The 16,959-nt window shown below is 34.3% G+C and overlaps 4 protein-coding genes across 4 annotated transcripts in view; 2 read left to right on the top strand and 2 right to left on the bottom strand.

Annotated features, from left to right (window-relative positions):
- Positions 1-16,959, top strand: part of LOC143552491 (PHD finger protein ALFIN-LIKE 3-like) — a 166,435-nt gene that overhangs the window by 134,635 nt on the left and 14,841 nt on the right. The window lies entirely within an intron of this gene.
- On the bottom strand, positions 15-2,060 carry LOC143552483 (E3 ubiquitin-protein ligase CSU1-like). Its single transcript, XM_077042696.1, has 2 exons — positions 1,773-2,060; positions 15-841 (listed from the first exon to the last, which is right to left on the bottom strand). The coding sequence occupies exons 1-2, from the start codon at positions 2,009-2,011 to the stop codon at positions 166-168; spliced, it is 915 nt and encodes a 304-aa protein (XP_076898811.1). The 5' UTR covers positions 2,012-2,060; the 3' UTR covers positions 15-165.
- Positions 3,954-5,983, bottom strand: LOC143552462 (endo-1,3;1,4-beta-D-glucanase-like). Its single transcript, XM_077042676.1, has 7 exons — positions 5,825-5,983; positions 5,112-5,133; positions 4,892-5,009; positions 4,676-4,769; positions 4,495-4,584; positions 4,259-4,356; positions 3,954-4,120 (listed from the first exon to the last, which is right to left on the bottom strand). The coding sequence occupies exons 1-7, from the start codon at positions 5,970-5,972 to the stop codon at positions 3,983-3,985; spliced, it is 708 nt and encodes a 235-aa protein (XP_076898791.1). The 5' UTR covers positions 5,973-5,983; the 3' UTR covers positions 3,954-3,982.
- On the top strand, positions 11,852-16,528 carry LOC143552471 (putative F-box protein At5g62660). The gene is made up of 3 exons (XM_077042683.1): positions 11,852-13,505; positions 13,661-13,747; positions 16,078-16,528. The coding sequence occupies exons 1-3, from the start codon at positions 12,370-12,372 to the stop codon at positions 16,526-16,528; spliced, it is 1,674 nt and encodes a 557-aa protein (XP_076898798.1). The 5' UTR covers positions 11,852-12,369.

The following is a 16,959-nucleotide window of genomic DNA, read 5'->3' as shown; positions in this document are numbered from 1 at the left end:
TTAGACAGTAATGATAACAACAAAGAGATAATTTTGTAAATTGAAAAATTAAAGTTTAAACATAACATGTTTTTGTTGCAGAAACAAGAAACAAAAAAACAAATTAAAAAGATCACCTTAACAGATAATATCACAATAACACCGGCAGCCATCGAGTACCAAACATTATGTTTTTGTTGCAGGCCTCACTAACCCTAGACCCGAACCGCTTCCTAAATGCTTAAAGTCTTTAGCTTCAAGATTATCCCCATGACCCGCAAACCCGGTCCCACCTTTCTCCAAATTAATCAAGTTCCTTTCCTTGCAGGCCTTATTACAAACTAAACAAACCTTATCAACCGCCATAAACTTATCCGCACACTTCTTACAAAACACATGCCCGCAAGAACTTAAGGCGATAAGTGATAATGTGTTGGTTAATGTCACCTTACAACTCGGGCATATATATGTTTTATCCAAGGTTGTAGCTTTCTTTTCACCATTTTTATCCTCGGTTAAGTGAATAGAGAAAAGTGATTTCATTTTAAGCTTTTCTTTACCTTCCGGGCACGTTGTGGAGGTGGTTGGAGCGTTGACTTTGACTGGAGCTTCGGGTGTTGCAGAGGGTAACCAAAATGCTTTCATGGTTCTTAGTGCTTCTTCTTCAAAAGCTGTGGTTTTAACACTGTTTGCTCCATGAAAACCGTTTGTTTCCCGGTTGAAGTGTTTGTCACTGTATTGTGGTAGCGCGCCATGGTTTTGTTGATCGAATGCATCCAGTTCTCTAGCCTTTTGTAGCGTTAATCTCTCGGCTTCTTCATCTTTTTCTTGCTTTAGTTGAGATGTGTGTGCAGCTAGCTTCCTGAGAGAAAGATATATAATCAAGAAAAAAGGAAATTATACATGTTTTCTGATAGGAGTATGCATGAAACCAAAAATACCAAAGTTGAATAACGGAACTGAAAGTCTGAAACAAAACGACAGTTTGGTTTTATGTTTCGTAAAAACTGAACTGTTTCAGTTTGGTTTAGGTTTTGCGTGTAACTAAAACCGAACCGAGTTTGAAATTTTTTTTTAAATATTAAGTAACTTATAATAGTTGAATTTTTAGTTTAACTCAAATATTTTGAAACCCAAATGAATAATAATCAACTAATTATTAAGTAACAAAAAATTCCAAACCCCAATTCATTACTTAGTCTGTTCTCTATGGTGGGGGGCATCGAAGCCCCTCCACAGTACCACGTCATCGCCACGTAAGCACGGGGGGCATCGAATCCCCAACCTATAACGCACCACTGTGGTTTAAAGCCCCTTGGGCGCCCCTATTATACATATATAGATATATATATGTAGATATATATATGTATGTGTGTGTGTGAGATTGAGAGAGCGAAGGCGCCCGGCGTTCCAAGGCCGCCACTTCTCGCCACCCCCAGGCCGCCCTCTTCCACGACCATAGCGACCGGTCTTATGGCAAACTTTTTTTTTCGGCCCGAAATTTTCAATCCCAAATGGTAAAACCATAACCAAACCCAAATAAAAAACCGAAACTGAACGGTTTTCAAGAACTCAAAAATCGATATTTCAGCATTTGGTTCGGTTTTAGCCCAAAACCGAACCAACCCATGACCCACAAAAACCCCTAGTTTCTGAATTAAGAAGCTACCACCCACCAAAATTAGCCATACAAGTAACAATCAAAACCCCAATTAAAGTCAATTCTAACATGTTAAGTTCAATTAATTCACCAAACAAGCCAAACCCTAGCCCTAAAACAATAAAGCAATTACCTTTGGATGTCTTTCTTTTGGGACAACAAGCACTCGAGTATGCACTCTTTACAGAACACATGGCCTTTCTGACAGCACAAGGGATCGATGAAGGGTTTCAAGCACAGCGAGCAAGCGTCAAAGGGTTTAATGGAGTCTCTACCAAGGCGTTCCTTCTGAGTACCGTAACCCAGCTTCCGCTTCTCGTCATACGTGAAGTAGGCTAGATCGTTGTTGTTCTTCGAGTGTCTCTGAGGCATGGTTTTGATTATGATGTTGTTGTTGCAGATCGATTCAAAGATTGAAGAAGATAAAAGTTTAGACTTCAAACCCTAATTTTATACTCAATTTTAGGGGTGAAGAGGAAGACCCACCCGACTCGGTTATTTATTATAGCAAGGTCGGTTACAATTTGGGTTTTTTCTAGCTGCTCGTTCGTCGTTCGCTCGAAAATTGCTTGAAAAATGCTCTTCAGTTTCGGCTCGAACTGGAAGTGAGCCGTTCGGCTCGGTTCGGTTTAAAAACAATCCAAGCACGAGCAAAGCCTCGCTCGGTTTGGTTCGGTTCGTTTTGCTCGAATTATTTTTTATTAATTAGTTTTATATATAAACTTTGTGAATATATATAAAAGTATACTACTTTTTTAAAGTTTTTAAAATTCCAATCTTTTGTGTTGAAATCAAAGTTCAAATTTAAACCATAGCCGCTTGTTTTATATATGTTTTGTTGTTAACTTTGAGTTTTATACATTTTAAAGGTGGAACTTTAGACAATTTAGAATTGAAAGTCTTGAATTAATGATATTTTGAAGTTTTAGAAATTTAAAATTAGAATCTTTGTACGAAATCAAGCAAAATCAAGCCACTCGATTTCAAACCGAACCAAGTTTAAGCATAAAGATATCGCTCATTTCTTTAAATTCAATCCGCTCGGTCCGGCTCGCTTTCAAACCAAACCAAGTATGAGCATGTCCGCGTTTGGTTCGGTTCGGTTCGGTTTGTGAACAGCCCTATACCCGATGCGGGTATGGATACGAGTTCAGGTATAACCGGGTATTGAAACAAATCAGGTATTGGTCATACCTAAGTTGGATTCGCGTCCGAAAATCATATCCTATATATATGTGGTTCGGGTCAAGTATAGAATTGGGTAATGAAAAAACCCAATTTTTGGTATTTTTCGGGTATAAATTGGGTTTTAACGAGGCTGCACTTTTTTGAGTTATTTTTCAGATATTTGAAAAACTTTGTTTCGTGTATTGGAAAAACTCAGTTCCAGGTATGGAACCGATTCTGGTTTTCTGTTATTACCGGGTACAAATAGAGTCTGGTTCTGAGTACGGGTTTTGGTACTAAAAAAATTGCCCTATTTATACCCTACGAGTAGGGTCGAAGAAGGATTCAGGTAGTAAAAACACGGGTATAAAAAACCCGGTTCCATTTTTTTTTTGGGTCAGGTTCTGGGTTCTAGTTTTTGTGCACCTCTAGTTCACAGGTCCTAAAATACCACTAAACGGTCCAGTTTGCGTGTTGCAGGTTTGACCATTTTCTCTTTATATAAACCAGGTAAAACTCGTGAGACTTTAACCGACCAAATCTGGTTATTTATGATATGGTCGGGTCCAGGGTCTTGAGAATACCACTAAACGGGTCCAGGCCAAGTCGGGTTTTACATGTTTGACTCGTTTACGCACCCCTATTGAATTTTACGTTTAAAATGGTACTTGCAAGCATTAAATATATAAAAATATATTGTTTTTTAATATTGTAGATTAGTTAAAGGTAATTATTTTTATGACCGGTTAAATAAAAGGATTAGCGAGTTGGGTTTGTGGATTGTCGTGTGATATGATGCACTCCAGGGCAATGTATTGATACAAGCACAATCAATACATGTTAATTCATTATGTCCGTAAATTCATATACTAAACAAAATGATCCAATTCCAATTACAATTTCGTAAATTGACCTAATTTTTTTTTGTATTTGTCATGTGCCTTATAAATTGAATACCTAATTGGTTTATATGATTAAGTGAAAATAACTTTTCGCTTTTTCACCTAAATCAAGAACTATTCCAACAATTTAAATCACGAGAACATATGAATATCACGTAATCCGACACATGAACATAAAATCAACAGTGTCACACATTTTATTAGACACTAGACGTACATTAATATATTCAAACACACACTCTTTTATTGCGTGATTAAGGTTTTACACATTTGTCTAAAGATACTTCTTTAAACAATCCACAAGATCCTGCTGAGCCTCTTCTGCACTTTTCACTTCCGCTGCATCGTCATCGTTATATCTAGTGGTCCAACCATGGTTGACACCAGGATATATTTTCACAAAGTGATCAACCTAAAAACATAATCATCAGTTGCAATAGATGTAGATAATACTATAATAGTGCTTGGATGTGCTCATAAGTTTTATATACTTCAAAGTTAGTTTCTTTTTTTACAAATTTGATAATTCAACATTGGCTAGAAATATTACCTTATTTGCAGCTAGAGCAGCTTCATATTCTTTTATGAGTTCAGGTGGATTCATTTCGTCCAACTCTGCACTTAATATCGCTATAGGGGCCTTAACCTCTAAAACCATGATATAAATCAAACAAAAGATTAAAAAATTCTCAGAATTTTCTAATCCAAAAGTCTTAAAAAATGAAAGCATAACACACACAAAGAAATAAATAAAGAAATAGTAATAATAATAAACCCACATTATACCTTTGATATCATCTAAAGTGACATATGTTGGATGCAAGATTGCTGCAACTTGTATTTCAGCATCCTTTGCTAACTCTACAGCAACCTTAGCTAAAAAATAATAATAATAAAAAAAAATAGTTGAATCAGCCAATTTTTATTCAAGTAATAACATTATGGACCAACCAATTTAAATTCTTACCTCCCCAACAAAAACCTGCAGCCCCAACTTTGGTTATACCCTTATCTTTAAGAGCCTGTATAACTGGTCTAGCATATTCAACAACTGCTTGCTCCTATAGACAAAATAATAATAATAATAATAATATAGAAATTTATAAATGGTATTTAATTTTCTGTTAAAATGGATTAAAATAATTTAGTTGATAACAAGATGTGGAATAAAAATATAACTAACAGGTGCATGGTTTATTATCCAGTCATCTATCTTAGTTTCAGCAGTCATGGGGTCTCCATTGAGGAAATCAGGAACAAGTGCATAATATCCAGCAGATGCAACTTTGTCTGCAACTTGCCTGCAAAGTTAAATTAAACAAACAAATAAACAGCATGTCTAATTTTAGATTATCAAAATTAGTTGAGCTAAATTTAAGAAGCTGTTCTTGATACAGGAATACCTCAGTTTTGGAGCTTCATAGCCTGCACCATAAAAAAAAAACCCCCTTTATTAACATAAGTGTTTCAATGAAGTTAACAAAAAATTAGGGGTGTAAACGAGCCGAGCTGCTCGAGACCTTATCGATAAAAAGCTCGAAACAAACTGAGCATTATTAAGCTCGAGCCGAGCCTGAGCTTCATATAAAGCTCATTTATTTATTGAGCACGAGCTCGAGCCTTGTATGGGAAAATCATTTAGGCTCATCAAGCCTTAAATGAGGACTTCTATAATTCTATGTATTAATTACATACGTACTATACAATCGAGCTTTGGGTTGTTCAAGATACTGCACACGAGATCGAGCCAAGATTAGGTTTGTTAAGGTTTTTCTCAAAATATATAAAAATAATTAAAAATCTATATAAATTAATTAATAAATAAATGAGCCGAGCTCGAGCGTGAAAAACGACTCAAGATCTCAAAGCGAGTCGAGCTCGGCTCGCCTATTTTATGCCCTTAGTCTTGGCTAATGGATTAACGAATCGAATGAACAAGGATGCATTCATTTTCTTTGTTCGTTTTTATTTGTTGGTGTTCGTTCATTTACGTTTGTTTTGTATTTGTTCATTTATGTTCTGTTAAAATATGAACAAACAAACTTGATCACATTAAGATAACGACAAACATGAACAAGAATATTTAATAAGGTGAATAAAATAATTCGATTAATACCAAAAACATCAGACACGAGAATCACGGCAATTTTTGAATCAAGCTTGCCAGAAACGTAGGAACTGAGTGATGCAATTTGCAAGACTTCACCGGATTCCTCGCCTGTTTGGATTACCGGAGGATTTCTGCAGCACTCGGGTCCAGACATTGTAGGTACACTTAACACGTTCTGGACCTTCTGGTAAACCATAATAATAAAGAGTTGGGTTAGAACATTTATTGCACACTGCTACCATGAGGATATATATGTGCTTCAAAATCATACACGTTTTGAGATCATTCATATCATGATCTAGGAATTAACTCGCGGGTTCCATCACTCATCATCATGGTATTGGAAATCAAAGAACACAGATTGAACGATTTGTGATAACAACAATTGATAAACTAAGATTCTTGTATTATTAACTTAAGATCAATCTTGGGTGGGTTAACAAAGGTGTCGGTCCTCACCCTTATATACAAAAGATTTTGGCGGTTTAACTGTCAACTAACCAAACCGTTATGATAGTTATAAATAACTGTAATAATTGTCCAGATAACCGTCATTGGTTGTGACAAGTTAACCGATAATTACCTATGTAATAATAATGATAATAACAATAACCTAAGTACTAATGTTTATTTACAAATGCCAAGAGAAAATATATTCTAATAATGTTTATAGTTCTAATACACTCCCCTAAACATAATTAGGTTTAAGGGAGGTCTTGTTCTTTGGTAGACTTTGAAAGGCTTCATCCAGAGCAATCTTGGCAGCATCGAAATTTATTTTTCGTTTCTTGTTTTCTTCATTTCGTTTCTTGAACATCTTCTTTGCACCGATCCAGTCGTTTCCCATGAATAGGGCATATTCATGTGATTCCTTTAGTCTCCTATCCATTTCATCATTTGCATCTGATTCATTTGGTGCATCATCATCTTTGCTTTCCAGATTTCGGCTTGTGGCTTTGTTATATCTTCATTTTCTTTATGACTCCTTCCTGTTTCTTCTTTGTTTGTATATAATCTGTGTTCAAACACAAATACATCCAAATATCTTGCATAGATTAGTTTCATAACATGTCCCTCATACCACTCGAAACCAATGTCTTTTGCAACAATTGTCCACAACCCTTTTTCATCCACTCTCTCATGTCCTCCTTCTCTTTTTATAACAATGTATAGATCAAATAATTCCACCTTTTTGTTTTGGTTGTTGTAAGGTGGCACTAGTCGATTTAATGAAAGATGATCATTAAGAAACCAATGTATCATCATTTCAAACTTGCTTCTTAAAAGTTCCTTATATTCAACGACAAACTCCGAATCATCGATTAGATTTATGAGGGCAACACAATCTTCAAATGTTCTAAATTCTAAGGCATGTATGATTGCTTCATTCCAATTAAACCTTTCACAATCAAGACTTATGTTCTTCATATAGTTTTCTAACAAACTCCCATTATCTTTCTTCACAAACTTTCCCTGTACCTTCGATGTATGTTTCTATTCCAAAGGAACTTTTGATACAACTAAACATTGATAAATTACCCGATATATGATGTTTGACAGTGTGGCTTATATACCACATATTTACCCATAAACCTGTGTCTGAACCTGCAACCAATAGATCTTCGTGATGGTTTTCTGTGTTCCTATGAATTCTGATTCCCACATCTAAGGACTGATTTATTAATTCCCGGGCCTCATAATCTTCTTTAACCGGACAATAAGCGATGAAGTGCCCAAGTTCTTTGCAATAATAACAACGTTGTTGCTTCCTCCTGCCCCTTCTCTGTTTGATTTTCCGTTGCTCGATGATGCAATGTTGGCAAGACATCATGATAATAAACAAATTGTGAGGATTGAATTAAATGTGTGTAGGGGGATTTGATAGAAGATAACCGTGGCTCTGATACCAGATTATTGCAAATCAAAGAACACAGATTGAACGATTTGTGATAACAACAATTGATAAACTAAGATTCTTGTATTATTAACTTAAGATCAATCTTGGGTGGGTTAACAAAGGTGAAGATCAATCTTGGGTGGGTTAACAAAGGTGTCGGTCCTCACCCTTATATACAAAAGATTTGGCGGTTTAACTGTCAACTAACCAAACCGTTATGACAGTTATTAATAACTGTCCAGATAACCGTCATTGGTTGTGACAAGTTAACCGATAATTACCTATGTAACAATAATGATAATAACAATAACCTAAGTACTAATGTTTATTTACAAATGCCAAGAGAAAATATATTCTAATAATGTTTATAGTTCTAATACATTGGACAAAAAAAATAAAATTTGTCGTACGAGAAAGAAAATGCAAAGAGTTTAACATTAGACCTTAATATCTTCAAACACACTTTATTATTTAGTTATTAATTAGGATCTTCTCATCTCAAACATCTGCACCACTCCTTTATTACATTCTTATGGTTTTACTGATTTATTTAAACACACTTCTCAAACCAATTCACAAGATCTTGATGAGCCTCTTCTGCATATTTAACTTCTGCTTCATTGTCGTCTATATATCTAACGGTCCAACCTGTGCATGACCAGGATATATTTTTACAAAGTTATTAACCTTCATACGTGTAAAACAACTTTGGATGTACGTCTTTCTTTTGGAAGTAGGGACACGAAAGATGTCATGTGTATTCATGTTTTAGTAATACAAACACAATCAAATGATCAATGCAAGCCAGAAGATACGTTATTGAGATATTTGAGTGTTTTAAGTATAGATGTAGAGTCTTAATGTGTTTTTGTGACTTGCATTTTGTAAAATCACAGGTATGTTGTTTGTTTGTTTAAAGGAATTTCGTATATTATATTGCCCTGATTTTTCTTTGTATTTATCATGTGAGTTTGAATATGTAGTTGGTTTATGCGGATAAGTGAAAATATTTTCGATTTTCCACCTAAATCACGAATCACACTACTAAAAAACTGGATGTTTTCTGACAAAAAAATTCATACGTAAATTGTCGGAAACGTTGATTAGCGAGAAAATATCGATGAAAGGCGTTTGTCGGAAAAACCTCCTAAGAAAAACTTTTCCGAGTAATTTCCCACAAGTCTTCTCACCAAAAATCGACAATTATGGTTTGTCGCTACTTTTGCGACAGATTACCGAGGACAAGATTTTTACATTATTCCAATCATTTAGCAAGAAACTAGCCACAAAACATAAGTTTATTAATCATGATAACTAAGTCATAATAACAATTAATTTTATTTTATTTTCAATGATCTTTCAACAAATCATATTAATTAAATATAAGACAATTTAAAATGTACATACCAACTTCTGACAAAGAAATTATTTTATTATTTTTTTTTGTTTTATTTGTACAAATGAGTTCTGACAAAATTTGATTTTTAGTTTTTTTTTTTTTCTGGCAAAAAAATTAAGTTATTTTTTTAAAATATCTAATAAGAAAGGTTAAAATTCCATAAAAACAAAAACATAATTTAAATTAAGTAAATCTTTTACAATGACCAAACAAAATACAATATCATTTGTTTTAACGGACCAAAATACCAAACAAAATAAACTACATATCTACTTATCCGGCAAAAATTTTCATAATTTCTTCAATCTGTTTTGCAGTTTCTCGCATTCAGTCCGCTCTTTTTCGCGTTCAACCCGCCCTTTTTCCAAGTCTCTTTCCATTTGTCTTTGTAGCCTCTCACGTTCAGCTCGTTCTGTTTCCACTTCTCTTGCCATTACTGCAAAGCCGTTTTCCATGTTTTGTCGAGCCTCTGTTTCTTGTTCTAACTTGGCTCTAACATCTTTGACTTATAAATTGTTAAAAGCATATATAATTAATGCATAATATATATATATATATATATATCAATTTACAAACTGTAATGCTAATCAAAATGTTAACGTGTCATTTTAAGTCATGATCCATTGCCATGCTAATTAAATGTTAGCAAAATCAACCAATTTTTAATAGACAGTGAGTGTACTTATTATTAGATGGAATACACAATAATCTATCTATGAATTTGATATTGTAGTAAAACAAACAAGTGACAATGATGACCCCAAATTAAACATCAAATTAGCATGGTGCCCCTGGTTCATTTTATACAACATATCACTATGGTGTCCCCAAATTACACCATAATTTACCAAAAATGTCTTACCAAATACTATAAAACAAGTACCAAATGACTAAAATAGGTGCATGTCAAACCTACACTATGCAGGTAACAAACTGAGATCATGTTCGTTTAAATAGGTGCATGTCAAACCTACACTATGCGGGTAACAAATTGAGATCATGTTCGTTTGACCAAAAATGTAAATAAAAAAAGTTCACACATACCAAAAAAAATATGAAGACAAACCTAAAATGCCTAAACTGAAAATATGTGACTCAACAACAACAACAATAATAATAATAATAACCATACCTCCTGTAACTATCGAGAAACTACAAGAACACGCAAGTGTCACATAATCCGGCAACTGAACATAAAATCAATCTAGATATAACTACATTAGAATTTGAAATTAATTTCTCAAAGGTTCAAAAATTTCATATGTTTTTATTAAAATGTAACCTAATCAGCCGTACATGGAAATCCAAGCACCAACATCTAATGCCTCCATTATGTTGTTGCCAACAACTACCACTATTTTTGGTTTGGCTCGTCCAAATCATTCATGCGGGAGATCCGGGCCCTTTTCTATCTAATCCTTTAATAAAGGTTCATTCTCTTCATAAGAAATATAAAATAGAACCAACATTGTATGGAATCGCAAATCAATTTGTCTTTGAAGAGCGGATAAGAAAGAAAAAACAAATCCCATAACAAGAGGCGTAGATTGTAATGTCGAATACGATGCAACGCTCAAAAATTTGTCAAACATATGAGTAGGAATGCAACATGTGTCCTCACGTGATGATACAAACACAATCAATGTATGATGATTTATTTAAAGGAATGTCATAAATTGCCCTAATTTTCTTCGCCTTCGCCACGTGTCTCAAAATTTGAATAGATAGTTGGTTTATATGATTAAGTGATCACCTAAATCAATAATTAATTCAGCATTTTAAACAACGATCGAGAACATATGAATATTACATAATCCGGCACATAAACCACATAAACATAATAAAATCAATATAGATATCTTCTAAATTAGAGTTTGAATAAGATTCTCTAAGGTTCAAAATTTGCACAAATTTCTATGTTATTTTCTAGTAATGAAGAATAAACCAAAACATCCATACACGAAAAAACCAAAAGCAATATAAGAATAAAAAATAGAAAATACAAAACCAATGAGCCTCCACCTTTAGAACCGGTTTTCTTAGGGAATATTCTTAAATGCAGTTTTTTAAAAACCGGTTCAAACTGGCTGGTTGAACCGTTTAAACCGAATTTTGCACAACATGTCGGTATTTTGAGTCCGGTATTTTCCACCTGGTTGCTTGAACATCTACCAGCGGTTTTTGTCTCAAATACCGGCTTTACCGGCAAACCAGTTCTAAGTCGAGAAATTTTTGATTTTTGCGGCCCATATTTTTTCATAATTATTTTTAACCCAACAATTAACATTTAAACGTGTAAACTTTATGACTATATTTTTAAAATTAAGTGATTTTGCATTATTATTTTTACTATGGATTAACTTTTAGATTATTTTTTGTTATGAAATCATTTAGTTTTGGGTTATCTTTGAATTAAAGTTACATTTATATAAAATTATAAGGTAAACTATTCAACCGGTTGAACCTCCCGGGCCGGTATAACTCGGTTCAACCGGTTGTAGCATTTTTTTAGTCCAATCCGGTACAAGAAAAATACCGGTTTTTAAAACATTACTTAAATGACTATTTTGAAGAGAGATAATCCCCCCCCCCTAAAGATTCCATGAATGTCTCTATCAAACTCGCCGATTCTGGCAAGTTATGAACCAAATCCGTTGACACCTACAACTTTGGTTTGTCCAATGCTTATACGACACGTTTGGTAAACTGTACGTTCCTACATATTTTGAAAAAAACCGTCGACTCCAACAAGATTCCTGCATTCTTTTCGTAGTCCTCGCCTGGTTTGGAATAAAACTCGTCGACCTTCCGTCGTTTCCCCACATTTAACGAAGTTTTGAAGTATTATTGTAATTTATATTTTGGAAAATTAGATTTAGATAATCCAAACTATTAACCGTTGATTAATATTAATCCCTACTACCAATATGAGTAGTGGCAATCCCAACTTTGAAGTTTATTACCCATAATAATCCTAGTCTAACAAATCGTTAATTCGGTTAGTTAAGTTCTTTTAAATTATTGTCAAATGACCTAAATAGAGGATAAAATGACGGAAGTGACCACCGACTAGTTTATTAGGGATGTTTATGAAATTTAAAAACACGTAGGGTATAAAATGTGGTTCTCTCTCTTCCTTTTTTTAACATCTCTAATTGCTCACCATCACAAATACATTCAAAATTTATAGGGTTTTAGCTAGCAATAGCATCATCATGTCAGACGATTATACCATTTGAACTCCAAGACATAATCATGAAACTGCTTCCTGTTAAATCACTCATCCGGTTCCGGTCAGTCTCGAAGACCTGGAAGTCTTGGATTGACAGTTCTAGTTTCGTTCATACCTATACCCGTAAACAGACTCCTCATGTGTTGGTGAGTTGTAATGCCCCTTTACTTGTTGGTTACAATGCACCTCTTTATAAACAAACCTTCATCTCAGTTCCTGATGATGACTCGTTCTCGCTCAAGCAAGTTACCCTCCCTTCGTTTCACAATAATCTAGAGTTTATTGGCAGCTCTCATGGTTTGCTGTGTTTCCATAAGCCGTCATTTAGCTCCGCTATCTGGGACACTGCCGTAATCTGGAACCCGTGTATTAGACGAGCGTTTCAGATTCTTGTGCCTGCACCCGCCCCCACTAGGCATAGTACTTATTACACCACCGTTTTAGGTTTTGGGGTTTGCCGTGTGACCAATGATCCCAAGATTGTCAAGATCTTTTACAATAGAGTTGTTGGAGTTTTTCAAGTTGACTTGTATACGTTGAGCACGAGGGCCTGGAGAAGTCTAAGTCTAAGTGAAAGTGATAAACTTCCTCGTAAATCGGTTCGATTTCCGTTTTTAACCAGGACCAGTTATTCGGTAGCTATAGATGGGTTTGTTTATTGGCTTGCGACTGATGAGACTACCGTGCGCAGGCTGATTGTTTCTTTTGATATGACAAGTGAAGAATTTGGGGAGGTAAGCCTCCCAGATAGGTTAGCCCGGTCTCAACACAAGCTTCACATGTCTAAGCTAGGGGGGTCCCTTGTTCTTTTAGAACATGTTGACGAGCCGGATAGATTGGTGTACAGTGTGTGGACGATGGAGGGTGGTTCTGGTTTGTTTACACAACTATACACATTTAATTATGTTAACACACCCGAGAATGTCACAGTACTGGGATTCAGACTAAGAGGTGATGCTATAATTGAGATTACAGACAATGGGATTACAGAACTTGTTGTTTATGAGTGGCTCTCAAAACCGATCAATAACCTAGGATTTAGTGGGTCATGTGAATTCTTTTCTGCGTGTACCCGTACATGGAAACACTGTTTCTTCATGATCATCCAGATCTTACATTTAATACTGAAGCGGTTCGAGATAATTAGGTTTGATCAGCTGTACTGTTACTATGGTGGAATAATATTTATGTGCTACTGGTCTTTGCTTTGGATGTTATTGAAAATTTCCTTTATTTTATGTTGGACTTAATTGATTGTGAAATCATGTTGATAGTATATTGATTAATGTTGTTCACCTGTTCTATGTGCTTTAGGAAGGATTTCTACATATTTGATGATAAAAGTGGCCAAAAAGTAGGGGATTCAAAGCCGTTGAAACGGATTGAACTGTTAAAACTGAAGTAAAAATTCGGTTCACGGTTAATGGTTCGGTCCGGTGATCATTTAGTTTCATAGATTTACAAACGGTCCAACCATGTCCATCTGCAACACCAGGAAATATTTTTACAAAGTTATTAACCTTCATACGCGTAAAACACAACTTTGGATAGATGTCTTTCTTTTGGAAGTAGGGACACGAAAGATGTCGGGTATGTTTGGTCAAACCAGCCGGAAGCTGGTGGCTGATGACTTGAAGCTGGTAGCTAGCTGTTAGCTGTAGCTAGTAACTGGTAGCTGTAGCTTTTTAAATATATTTAGATGTTTGGCATAGTAGAATAGCTGGATCTTTTCATAAAATGTATAAAAATGACCGATATGAGTATAACTAAAAAATATAATAGTAAATGTATTTATTTTGAAAGATTATTTAAGTAATTTAAAATACTAAAAGCTTGTAGCATTTTTAAACGCTACTAATAGGAGCTTCAAGATTTAAGTTTTTTTCTCATAACCTAAAAACTTTAACCTCCTTGAACCAAACAAGGCTTTTATTAAGTATAAATTATTTTTTAAAAGCTTAAAGCTAGAAACTCATAAAACTCATAAAAGCTCTCAACCAAACATATATGTCATGTGTATTCATGTTTTAGTAATACAAACACAATCAATTCATGCTAGAAGATACCTTATTGAGATATTTGAGTGTTTGAAGTATAGGTGTAGAGTCTTAATGTGTTTTTGTGACTTGCATTTTGTAAATCACAATATGTTGTTTATTTGTTTAAAGAAACGTTGTATATTGCCCTGATTTATTTTTGTATTTATCATGTGGGTTTGAATACGTAGTTGATTTATGCGATAAGTGAAAATTACTTTTCGCTTTTCCACCTAATTAAATCCCGAATCAATATGTATTATCAATTACACGAACACGCTGTTGTCACATAATCCGGCACATGAACATAAAATCAATCTAGATTTGATCAAAATTTGAATCAAATTTCTCAAAGGTTCAAAAATGGCATAGGTCTTATAACACGTAAGCTAATCACTCGTACATGAACATCCAAGCACCAACATATCTGAAGCCTCCATTATGTTGTTGCTAGCAATTACCACTATATTTTGTTTTGGCTCTTCCAAATCATTCTCACAAGAGATCCAGACTCTTTTCTTTCTGATCCTTTAATTAAAAGGTTCACTCTTTCATAAGAAATCGAAAATAGAACCAATAAAATCAAGAATGCAAGGGATCGCAAATCCCAAAATTGTCTTTGATGAGCGGATAAGAAAAAAAAACAATCCCCATAACAAGAGGTGTAGATTGTAATGTTGAATACGATGCAACGCTCAAAAGCTCATCAAACATACGAGTAGGAATCGACATTTGTATTTAAAAGAATTTCATAAATTACCCTAATTTTCTTTGTAGTCGTCATGTGACTCTGAATTTGAATAGATAGTTGGTTTATATTTTATATGATTAAGTGAAAATAACTTTTCGCTTATTCACCTAAATCAATAATTAATTCAGCATTTAATAAAGATCGAGAACATATGAATATTACATAATCCGGCACATCAACATAAGAAAATCAAAAAATATATATATACTAGTTTTTATCCCACGTATTACGGGGGTTGTTTTATATTGTTTGTTCTAATATCTATTTACTTTTTTATTTTATATTTTTTTTATTATATGAAAGTTAATAATACACTTATGGTTTGATGATAAATTGTATCACAGATAAATGAGATGTTATAACCCGGTTTTAAAGCTATATGGTTTTGATGAGACCCAAGACCCGTTTATTTTTTTTACTATGAAATTGGTTTTTTAATTATAAATAATATTTATAAAGGTTAATAATATACTTATGGTTTGATGAGACCCAAGACCCGTTTATTTTTTTTCTATCAAATTGGTTTTTAATTTAAATAATATATATATCTTTTTTTAAAATAAATAAGATATTATTTATTATTATATCCTATTTTATAGGATTTTTACATAAATAATTTGGTGAGAGTAATTTTTAATTTAATTAGATGTTATAACCCGTTAAGAAATATCTGGGTTTGGTAAGACCCATACCCATGAATTCGGGTCAAATGCATGAGAAGCCTCCATTTAAAAATCAAGCAAATCTAGTGACACGTAGGATTTTTAAGTTGACTTGTATACGTTGAGCACGAGGGCTTGGAGAAGTCTAAGTCTAAGTCTAAGTGAAAGTGATAAACTTCCTCGTAAATCGGTTCGATTTGAGTTTTTAACCAAGACCAGTTATTCGGTAGCTATAGATGGGTTTGTTTATTGGCTTGCGACTGATGAGATGACCGTGTGCAGGCTGATTGTTTCTTTTGATATGACAAGTGAAGAATTTGGGGAGGTAAGCCTCCCAGATAGGTTAGCCCGGTCTCAACACAAGCTTCACATGTCTAAGCTAGGGGGGTCCCTTGTTCTTTCAGAACGTGTTTACGAGCCGGATAGATTGGTGTACAGTGTGTGGACGATGGAGGGTGGTCCTGGTTTGTTTACACAACTATACACTTTTAATGTTAACGCACCCAAGAATGTCACAATATTGGGATTCGGACTAAGAGGTGATGCTATAATTGAAATTACAGACAATGGGATTACAGAACTTGTTGTTTATGAGCGGCTCTCAAAACGGATCAATAACCTAGGATTTAGAGGGTGCTGCCAGCTATTTTCTGCGCATCCGTACATGGAAACATTGTTTCTTCACGATCATCCGGATCTCACATTTAATACTGAAGCGCTTCAAAATAATTAGGTTTGATTAGCTGTACTGTTACCATGATGGAATAATATTTATGTGCTACTGGTCTTTGCTTTGGATGTTATTGGAAATTTGACTTTATTTCATGTTGGACTTACTTAATTGATTGTGAAATCATGTTAATAGTATATATTGATTAATGTTGTTCACCTGTTCTATGTGCTTTGAAGGATTTCTACATATTTGATGATAAAAGTGGCAATAAAGTAGGGGACTCAAAGCCGTTGAAACGGATTGAACTGTTTAAACTGAAGTAAAAATTTGGTAACGGTTCGGTCCGGTGATCATCTAGTTTCATAGATTTACAAACGGTCCAACCATGTGCAACATCAGGAAATATTTTTACAAAGTTATTAACCTTCATACGTGTAAAACACAACTTTGGATGTCTTTCTTTTGGAAGTAGGGACACGAAAGATGTCATG

The sequence above is a fragment of the Bidens hawaiensis genome, unplaced genomic scaffold (genome assembly GCF_021521415.1).
Source record: "Bidens hawaiensis isolate Kalapana, Puna unplaced genomic scaffold, B.hawaiensis_p1.1 tig00016935_1, whole genome shotgun sequence".
Lineage (NCBI taxonomy): Eukaryota > Viridiplantae > Streptophyta > Magnoliopsida > Asterales > Asteraceae > Bidens > Bidens hawaiensis.
The sequence above is the reverse complement of the archived record's forward strand: the minus strand, read 5'-3'. Positions and strand labels throughout refer to the sequence as shown.

What these genes read in the sequence shown, in the direction of transcription:
- LOC143552483 (XM_077042696.1), bottom strand. Translation starts at nt 2,011, where the DNA reads ATGCCTCAGAGACACTCGAAGAACAACAACGATCTAGCCTACTTCACG. An exon ending in CAAAAGAAAGACATCCAAAG is followed by an intron (nt 842 to 1,772) that starts GTAATTGCTTTA and finishes TCTTTCTCTCAG; the next exon opens with GAAGCTAGCTGCACACACAT.
- LOC143552462 (XM_077042676.1), bottom strand. Translation starts at nt 5,972, where the DNA reads ATGTCTGGACCCGAGTGCTGCAGAAATCCTCCGGTAATCCAAACAGGC. An exon ending in TCTCGTGTCTGATGTTTTTG is followed by an intron (nt 5,134 to 5,824) that starts GTATTAATCGAA and finishes TTTATGGTGCAG; the next exon opens with GCTATGAAGCTCCAAAACTG. An exon ending in TATGAAGCTCCAAAACTGAG is followed by an intron (nt 5,010 to 5,111) that starts GTATTCCTGTAT and finishes TTAACTTTGCAG; the next exon opens with GCAAGTTGCAGACAAAGTTG.
- LOC143552471 (XM_077042683.1), top strand. Translation starts at nt 12,370, where the DNA reads ATGAAACTGCTTCCTGTTAAATCACTCATCCGGTTCCGGTCAGTCTCG. An exon ending in ATAATTAGGTTTGATCAGCT is followed by an intron (nt 13,506 to 13,660) that starts GTACTGTTACTA and finishes TATGTGCTTTAG; the next exon opens with GAAGGATTTCTACATATTTG. An exon ending in ATTGAACTGTTAAAACTGAA is followed by an intron (nt 13,748 to 16,077) that starts GTAAAAATTCGG and finishes GACCGTGTGCAG; the next exon opens with GCTGATTGTTTCTTTTGATA.